The 9614-nt window shown below is 51.9% G+C and overlaps 1 protein-coding gene across 5 annotated transcripts in view; it reads left to right on the top strand.

Moving 5' to 3' along the window:
- The window catches only part of RYR1 (ryanodine receptor 1), a 151636-nt gene that overhangs the window by 23535 nt on the left and 118487 nt on the right, over window positions 1–9614 (top strand). For all 5 annotated transcript variants that reach the window (XM_037730736.1, XM_037730734.1, XM_037730735.1 and 2 more), the window contains exons 14-22: window positions 784–919; window positions 1002–1097; window positions 1184–1302; window positions 2627–2760; window positions 3145–3386; window positions 4341–4533; window positions 5644–5860; window positions 8810–8914; window positions 9125–9228. In XM_037730736.1, coding sequence (XP_037586664.1) covers window positions 784–919; window positions 1002–1097; window positions 1184–1302; window positions 2627–2760; window positions 3145–3386; window positions 4341–4533; window positions 5644–5860; window positions 8810–8914; window positions 9125–9228 — 1346 coding nt within the window. The remainder of the gene's footprint in view (window positions 1–783; window positions 920–1001; window positions 1098–1183; window positions 1303–2626; window positions 2761–3144; window positions 3387–4340; window positions 4534–5643; window positions 5861–8809; window positions 8915–9124; window positions 9229–9614) is intronic.

Below are 9614 nucleotides of genomic sequence, written 5' to 3'. Positions count from 1 at the left end.
GACGGGGTTTCACCATGTTGACCAGGATGGTCTCGATCTCTTGACCTTGTGATCCACCCGCCTCGGCCTCCCAAAGTGCTGGGATTACAGGCTTGAGCCACCGCGCCCGGCCTTGTCAGCTCTTTAGCTACTGCACTGACTCAAAGCATCCTCCTATAGAATTCCTTAGAAGTAGCCTGCCCCTAGATAAGAGATGTTGCACACTGCAGCCTCTTCACTGCGCACAGCCCATCTCCTTGCCTCGGTGACCTAATGGGGGTGGACCCTTTGCTTATCGCACACGTGATTGTCTTGACCCTATTACTGTTCTTAAGATGACCTCACTCAATACCCTGCCCCCTAACCTATACCCAATAAATACAGACGCTCCTGAACGTGCGGGGCCTTGCCTGTCTCCGCTTAAGTGGTGTGGCCCCCTGAGCCCAGCTATGTTTTCCAGTCCTTCTGTGTCCTGTCTCTTTATTTGTTGGATCCTGTGCCTCAGCACAGCGCTAGGGGACACCACATGACCCTGTAGGGCTTGTACTACAGATGTTAATAAAGCCTGAATTATCATGGACTGAATCTCATATTGGATAGAGGCAGAGAGGACAAGAACAAATGGGGATCCAACGAGGAGAGGAGGGTGATGGGACTAATTGGAAATATGAAACCAAAGGGGCTGGTTTAGATGTAGGAACACACCATCACGCCATTGAAGGAATATGAATTAGTGAATCCAAGAAAGACAAGTAAGGGAGGGGCTGGGTCTCCTATTGTGACCCCTTATTTTCCTTATCCTAGGGGATGCTCTCCCTGGTCCTGAATTGCATTGACCGCTTAAATGTCTACACCACCGCTGCCCACTTTGCCGAGTTTGCAGGGGAGGAGGCAGCCGAGTCCTGGAAAGAGATTGTGAATCTTCTCTATGAACTCCTGGGTATGGGGTCCCAGTCCTGACTCCCCCGAGAACACCCCAGATCCCCAGTCCTATTGGATCTGACACCTCTTCTCCTCCTCAGCCTCTCTGATCCGTGGCAACCGTAGCAACTGTGCCCTCTTCTCCACAAACTTGGACTGGCTAGTCAGCAAGCTGGATCGGCTGGAGGCCTCGTCTGGTAGGAGAAACCGGGGGAGTCGGACAAGGGCTTGTGGGAGTGGATGGCCATGGCTGCTTCACCTCTCACTCTGGGCACCCTGGCAGGCATCCTGGAGGTTCTGTACTGTGTCCTCATTGAGAGTCCGGAGGTTCTGAACATCATCCAGGAGAATCACATCAAGTCCATCATCTCCCTCCTGGACAAGCATGGGAGGAACCACAAGGTCAGCCCCTCACCCCTCATCTCTCATCCCATGAACTCTGAACCCTGACCTCTCCCCAGGGCCCCAGAACTCTGCTCACACCCTTACTTCCCTCCTCCATCTCATCTCTCACCTGTACGTCACTTCCACTGGCTTCCATCTCAACAGGGGTCTCAAACAATGGCTCTTAAGTTGATTCCGGGCCAAAGAGGTGCTTGGTTAGATCTCGGAAATGTTTTGTGTTTTTTTTTTTTTGGACAGAGTCTTACTCTGTCACCCAGGCTGGAGTGCAATGGCATGACCTTGGTTCACTGCCGCCTCTGCCTCCTGGGTTCAAGCAAGTCTCCTGCCTCAGCCTCCAGATCAGCTGGGATTACAGGCTCCTGCCACCACACCTGGCTAATTTTTGTGATTTTAGTAGAGACAAAGTTTCACTATGTTGGCCAGGCTGGTCTTGAACTCCTGACCTCAGGTGATCCATCCTCCTCAGCCTCCCAAAGTGCTGGGATTATAGGTGTGAGCCACTGTGCCTGGCTGGGGGCTGAAATGTTTTTAAACTTTTCAAATTTTATAGCTTCTAGGTGGGCTGCATATATTTACTCTGCAGTTTGCCACAGCCCTGTAAGTTCCACATTATTTCTAACCACTTCATGCATTTACGTGGTCGGTGCAAAAGTAATTGCAGTGTTTGCTATTAAAAGGATTGACAAAAACCGCAATTACTTTTGCACCAACCTAATCCCAGCACTTTGAGAGGCTGAGCCAGGCAGATCACAAGGTCAGGAGTTCAAGACCAGCCTGGCCAACATAGTGAAACCCTGTGTCTACTAAAAATACAAAACTTATCTGGGCATGGTGGTGGGTGCCTGTAGTCCCACCTACTCGGGAGACTGAGGCAGGAGAATTGCTTGAACCCAGGAGGTGGAGGTTGTGGTGAGGTGAGATCACACCATTGCACTTTAGCCTGGGTGACAAGAGCGAAATTCCATCTCAAAAAAAAAAATGTATATCTATATAAAACCTTGATTCCTGTGGCTCTCACTGGTCCTTTCACTCTGCCCTCTAACCTCTTACCTCGCTACTCCAGTATCTCCCTACTTACACTGCTGATGCCTTATGCCAACACATGTGACTCTCCCTCAGCCTCTTGCCAGATCTTCCCCTTTGACCCTTGACCTTTTCCTAATCCCTGACCTTCCACTTTCACCACCTCCTCCCAGTCGAAATTGCCACGTCTCATCCCGATGTGCCATCCTTTCCTCCCGGATTCCCTCCCTCCCAGGGTCCTTCCATAGACCCTGCCCTGCTGCCTACACACCTTTCAACCTCTGACCTTGACCTCCAGGTCCTGGACGTGCTATGCTCCCTGTGTGTGTGCAATGGCGTGGCTGTTCGCTCCAACCAAGATCTTATTACTGAGAACTTGCTGCCTGGCCGTGAGCTGCTGCTGCAGACAAACCTCATCAACTATGTCACCAGGTCTGGCTCCTAATGTCTGACCCCAGAACTCAGAACCTCTCAACCCTCTCCCTGACTCGGAGACTCCACATCCAGGTGGATGTCCCTTCCTTAATCTCCCACCCCAGGGCTAACACCCAGTCCTCACAAATGTCCACTGTGCCCCATTCACCCTTGGCGTTCACTCCTCTTGTTCTGTCTTCCTGGCTCCATTTCTGCCTCTGTTTCTCTCTCTCTCTGTGTTTTCTCTTTGTCTTTGCCTGTTTCTGTCTCAGTCTTCCTCCATCTCCAGCTCCCTGTCTCTCTCCATCTCTGTCTTTGGATGCCTGTCTCTCTCCCACTTCCTACCACGTGCTCTCCTTTCTACCTCTCCCTCACACCCCTCCTGTTCCCTCTCTTCTGCAGCATCCGCCCCAACATCTTTGTGGGCCGAGCAGAGGGCACCACGCAGTACAGCAAATGGTACTTTGAGGTGATGGTGGACGAGGTGATTCCATTTCTGACAGCTCAGCCTACCCACTTGCGGGTGGGCTGGGCCCTCACCGAGGGCTACAGCCCCTACCCTGGGGGCGGCGAGGGCTGGGGCGGCAACGGGGTCGGCGATGACCTCTACTCCTACGGCTTTGATGGACTGCATCTCTGGACAGGTACCTGACCCTCACCCCTGACCATTGACCCCGGTATTTCTAAGACTCTGACCATACACCTTGGGGTTCTCAGGATCCTGACTCCCAGAAAAGGCCTGATTTTTACCTTTTATTCCTCATTTCCCAAGACCATAACCCTAGAGCTTCCCGATTCCTGGCTCTGACCTTGTTACCTGCAGAACTCTGATCCCAGAGTAGCTATGACCGCTGACCCTAGATATCTCAGAAGACCACTCAGAATACTGTGATCTCTGATCTCTGACTCCTGACCCCAGGAAAATTTTTTATTTATTTTTGTTTGTTTGTTTATTTATTTATAGACGGGGTTTCACCATGTTGGTCAGGCTGGTCTTGAACTCCCGACCTTAGGTGATCCGCCCGCCTTGGCCTCCAAAGTGTTTGGATTACAGGCGTGAGCCATCACGCCCGGCTATTTATTTATTTTGAAACAGAGTCTCGCTCTGTCGCCCAGGCTGGAGTGCAGTGGTGCGATCTCGACTTGCTGCAACCTCCACCTCCCAGCTTCAAGCTCCTCACCTTCCTCAGCTTCTGAGTAGCTGGGATTACAGGCGCCCACCACCATGCCTGGCTCGTTTTTGTATTTTTAGTAGAGACGGGTTTCACCATGTTAGTCAGACTGGTCTCAAACCCCTGACCTCAGGTTATCCATCCACCTTGGCTTTCCAAAGTGCTGGGATTACAGGTGTGAGTCACCGCATCTGGCCTACAGGAGGATTTAATCTCTGGCCCCACAGCTCAGAATCCTAACTTCAGGGGAATCCTGACCTCTGCCCTTCATTTCAAAGCTGTAGGAGCATCCAAGGCAATGGTTTCCATTAGGGTTTCCAGGATACAGTCCCCACAGGAGCCTCCAATATCTGTCCCTTTTCTCTCAGTATCATTGGTTTTGTGGGACCTGTGACATCTGACCCCTCTCTGGTGACTTTGATGCAGGACACGTGTCACGCCCGGTGACTTCCCCAGGGCAGCACCTCCTGGCCCCTGAAGACGTGGTCAGCTGCTGCCTGGACCTCAGCGTGCCGTCCATCTCCTTCCGCATCAATGGCTGTCCCGTGCAGGGCGTCTTTGAATCCTTCAACCTGGACGGGCTCTTCTTCCCTGTTGTCAGCTTCTCAGCTGGTGTCAAGTGAGAACTTGCCCCCACCCCACAGCCAGTCCTCAGACCTAGCACTGACCTGAGACAGCTTCTCCAGTCACTCCGCAGCCTCCCAGGAGGCCAGGCCACAGCAGTGACTCCAGAACCTGATGATGATCTCATGACTCCCGACCTTCCTTAACCCCCTAATGACCTCAGACTCTCCCGATGACAATGTACTCTCTCAGTAATCTCTTAACAATGCTGGCATCTCCAATGACCTTTCAATCGGCTCACTTGCCCAGTGACCCTACTCCTGAGTAACTTGCTATTCCAAAGACCCCTCAATGATCCAGTCCTTTCCCAATGACCCCAATCTCTCTGAATGTCCATTCAGTGGTGATTATGTTTATCTCATAATTATAATAGATGCTCAGTGACTTCTCAATGACCTTCTTCTTGGTCTCCCCAAACTTTCCAGTGTCCCCGCATGCTCTGTTGACCTGGAGTCCCCTCTGAAGGACTGTTCCATGAACTTGCAGGCATCTGAACTCTTCTGGATAACTGCAGACCCTCCCACTCTCAACTCCCTGGCTCCCAATCCCCTTATGATATTCCTTTGACTGTAGACTTCCTTTATGACTTTTTTTTTTTTTTTTTTTTTTTGTGGTTTTTTTTTTTTTTTCTTTTTTTTTTTTTTTTTTTTTTTTTGATGGCGTCTTGCTCTGTCGCCCAGGCTGGAGTGCAGTGGCATGATCTGGGCCCACTGAAACCTCTGCCTCCTGGGTTCAAGCGATTCTCCTGCCCCAGCCTCCCGAATAGCTGGGAGTACAGGTGCCCACCACCATGCCTGACTAATTTTTGTATTTTTAGTAGAGACAGGGTTTCACCATATTGGCCAGGCTGGTCTTGAACTCTTGATCTTGTGATCCGCCTGCCTTGACCTCCCGAAGTGCTTGGATTACAGGTGTGAGCCACCATGCCCGACCCCTTTATGATTTCTAAATGACCTCCAGGACACTATGACTGCCCAGGGAGTTCTGGGGAGACCTCAGATCTCCCCAGAACTTTCCATTGATCCCAGGACTGCTTCCATGTCCCCCACTGACCACAGACTGCCCCCCATAACCCCCCTAAATGATCCTTATTGTCCTTCCCCAGGGTGCGGTTCCTCCTTGGTGGCCGCCATGGTGAATTCAAGTTCCTGCCCCCACCTGGCTATGCCCCGTGCCATGAAGCTGTGCTCCCTCGAAAGCGACTCCATCTTGAACCCATCAAGGAGTATCGACGGGAGGGGCCCCGGGGGCCTCACCTGGTGGGCCCCAGTCGCTGCCTCTCACACATCGACTTTGTGCCCTGCCCTGTGGACACTGTCCAGGTACTGGCTGCCCTGCAAAGGCTTTCCGGTGAGGCAGGATCTCTTAGGAGCCAGAGAGGGGGCTGGGTGCCGTCTTTCACACCTGTAATCCCAGCACTTTGGGAGGCTGAGGAGGGCAGATCATCTGAGTCAGGAGTTCAAGACCAGCCTGGCCAACATAGTGAAACCTTGTCTCTACTAAAAATACAAAAATTAGCATGGTGGCAGGTGCCTGTAATACTAGCTACTTGGGAGGCGGAGTCAGGAGGATTGCTTGAACCTGGGAGGCAGAGGTTGCAATGAACCAAGATCGTGCCACTACACTCCAGCTTGGGCAACAGAGTGAGACTCCATCTCAAAACAAACAAACAAAAACAACTAACATACATTTTGGGAAGCTGAGGTGGGAGCCTCACGCTTGAGCCCAAAAGTTCGAGACTGGTCTAGATAACCCCCGTCTTTACAAAAAAAAACCTTTTTATATGTAAAAATTTAAACATTTTTTAAAAAAGGAGTGAGAGAGGTGGGGAGCTGCCCTAGAAGCTGGGAACCTCGTTGTTTAACAGATGGAGAAACTGAGGCACAGAGAGGCAAAGGGTTCTGTCAGTGCAGAATTGGAGTCTCAGGGAATCCTCACCGCTGTCCCACAAAGAAAAGGTGGCTCACACCTGTGATTCCAGGACTTTGAGAGGCTGAGGCAGGAGGGTCACTTGAGTCCAGGAGTTCAAGACCAGCCTGGGCAACATTGCGAGACTCTGTCTCTGCAAAAAATTAAAAGTTAGCTGAGGTAGTGGTGCATGACTGCTTCTCCCAGCTACTTGGGAGGCTGAGATGGGAGGGTCACTTGAACCCAGGGGTTTGAGGCTTCAGTGAGCTATGATTGCACCAATGTACTCCAGCCTGGGTGACAGAGCAAGACCCTATCTCAAAAAGTAAGAAAGAAAGAAAAAGCCTGGGTGTGGTAGCTCATGCCTATAATCCCAGCACTTTGGGAGGCCAAGACAGGCAGATAACCTGAGGTCAGGAGTTCAAGACCAGCCTGGCCAACATGGTGAAGCCCCCATCTCTACTGAAAATAAAAAATGAGCCAGGCGTGGTGGCAGGTGCCTGTAATCCCAGCTACTCAGGAGGCTGAGGCAGGAGACTCGTTTGAACCTGGGAGGTGGAGATTGTACCACTGAGATCACACGACCGCACTCCAGCCTGGGTAACAGAACAAGACACCGTCTCAAGGAAAGAAAGAAAAAAAAGGACTGTTACTGCCCCCGGTTTACAGTTGAGGAAAGCAAAGCCCAGAAATGCTAAGTAACATATGCAATTCACACAGCCCATCTGAATCCAGGTGGTCGGATTCTGAAGCCTGTGGTCCTACCCACTACAGTTTGCTGGGTGTGTCTTCTATCCCAGGCTCCTCACCGCCCACTTTCCCTCCAAGCATGTTCCTATAGGAGGGAATATAGGTTGCGCTTAAAAGCTGGACAGCAAGGGTTTGGTTTTCAGTCATGTGATCTCTGGCAAGTGACTTTGCCTCCCTGAGCCTCAGTTTCCCCCTCTGTGAGGAAAGGGGATAACACCAGGACCTATCTGGTAGCATTATTGTGAAGGTGAGATGAATGGATATAGACAAGATGCTCAGTCCAGTCCTGATTAAACAGTTAGAGCTTAAGACAGTCATTCGTTATTAGTAGCAGTGATATAGTCTCCGGGGGTGACCTCACCATCCCCCTGTCCCCAGACCAGCACCCTGGGCCTCATCCTGGATGGCTCTGTCCCCGTCCACCAGCCTGTCAGCCTCACGGGCTGTCCACTCGGCCCCCGAGACATCCCCCTGCCCCCTTTCCTCCTCCCCATGTCCCACCTGAGTCCAGGCCATCATCGCCTCTTGCCTGCAGAACACCAACACCACCAGTGTGTCTTTTAGGCTCTTACCCTGTGCCAGGCATCAATATTAACTACATAACATTAAGTAATTTACATCAGTGATTTCACCGAGTCCTTATTAGGTATCACTATGATCCTCGTACAGAGAAGGAGACTCCTCTATTCTATTCATTCAGCAAACATTTGCTGAGCCCCTCTTCTGGGTCTGAGTCTGGTTCTGAGCTGGATAGGGCTGGGGACTTGGTGGAGACCAGGGCAGCCCCAGCCCCGCCCTCATGGAGCTCCCAGTCCACCGGGGAGACAGACATATCCCAGATAATTCCTTATTTTTTTTTCTCTCTCTCTAATTTTTTTTTTTTTTTTTTTTTTTTTGTCCATTTCTTGAAATAAGAAGACCACTAATGTCTAACCATCAGCCCAAATTTTGTGAATGACTTTTTTTGAGACAGAGTCTTGCTCTATTGCCTAGGCTGGAATTCAGTGGTACAGTCTTGACTCACTGCAACTTCTGCCTCCAGAGTTCAAGCGATTCCCCTGCCTTAGCTTCCCAAGTAACTGGAATTACAGGAGTGCACCACCACGTCTGGCTAATTTTTGTTTTTAGGAGAGATGGGGTTTGAGCCAGGCACAGTGGCTCACATCTGTAATCCTAGCACTTTGGGAGGCTGAGGTGGGCAGTTCACCTGAGGTCAGGAGTTCAAAACCAGCCTGGCCATCGTGGTGAAACCTCATCTTAAAAAAAAAAAAAAAAAGAAGAGATGGGGTTTCGCCATGTTGCCCAGGCTGGTCTTGAACTTCTGGCCTCAGTCAATCGCCCCTCCCCCCTTAGCCTCCCAAAGTGCTGGAATTACAGGCGTAAGCCACCATGCCAGGCCCTGAATAATTCCTTAATTCTGAGGATACTAAGCCCTCACTCATCTTAGTGTCAACCCTGGAGTCCAAGTGAAGAATGGGGGGCAGAGCTCCAGGATGGCAGGAAACAGGGTGCTGGAGGAGCCTCTAGGGCTCCAGGTATCCTTGGGAAGAGGGGTCACAATGGAGGAGGGTAGAGGGACCTTGGAGGTCTCACGAACGTCCCTCTGCCCCTAGATTGTCCTGCCGCCCCATCTGGAGCGCATTCGGGAGAAGCTGGCAGAGAACATCCATGAGCTCTGGGCGCTGACCCGCATTGAGCAGGGATGGACCTACGGCCCGGTGAGGGGCTGCCTGCAGCCTATGGGAGGCTGGACTTGCCGTGCCAGGAGGAACACATCCCTGTCGGGAGGAGGGAGGGATAACAGGGAACCGGGGGTCATGGGACTGAGGGTGGCAGACCTAGGGTTGGAAGTTGGGGGGCACAGTCTGGGCATTCTGGAAGTGGGGAGAGAAGGGGAGCCTGAGGCGTTGACCCCGGGGTTTCTCCAGGTTCGGGATGACAACAAGAGGCTGCACCCATGTCTTGTGGACTTCCACAGCCTTCCAGAGCCTGAGAGGAACTACAACCTACAGATGTCAGGGGAGACGCTCAAGTGAGGGCCCAGGGGAGCCGGGGGCCGGGGCTGGTGCTGGCGTGGTTGGGGAGAGGGGCAAGGAGAGATGGGGCAGGAGGTAGAGACTTAGAGAGAAAAAAGATGGAGGGGACAGGGGTTGTGAGACAGAAACAAACGGGGAGAGGCCGGGCACAGTGGCTCACGCCTGTAATCCCAGCACTCTGGGAGGCCAACACGGGAGGATCACTTGAGGTCAGGAGTTCGAGACCAGCCTGGCCAACATGGCGAAACCCCATCTCTACTAAAAATACTAAAATTAGCCAGGCATGGTGGTGCACGCCTGTAATCCCAGCTACTCAGGAGGCTGAGGCAGGAGAATCACCTGAATCTGGGAGGCGGAGGTTGCAGTGAGCCAAGATCATGCC

Source organism: Cebus imitator, unplaced genomic scaffold (genome assembly GCF_001604975.1).
Source record: "Cebus imitator isolate Cc_AM_T3 unplaced genomic scaffold, Cebus_imitator-1.0 Scaffold356, whole genome shotgun sequence".
Classification (NCBI taxonomy): domain Eukaryota; kingdom Metazoa; phylum Chordata; class Mammalia; order Primates; family Cebidae; genus Cebus; species Cebus imitator.
Note: the sequence above shows the minus strand (reverse complement) of the source record. Positions and strands in the feature narration are given on the sequence as shown.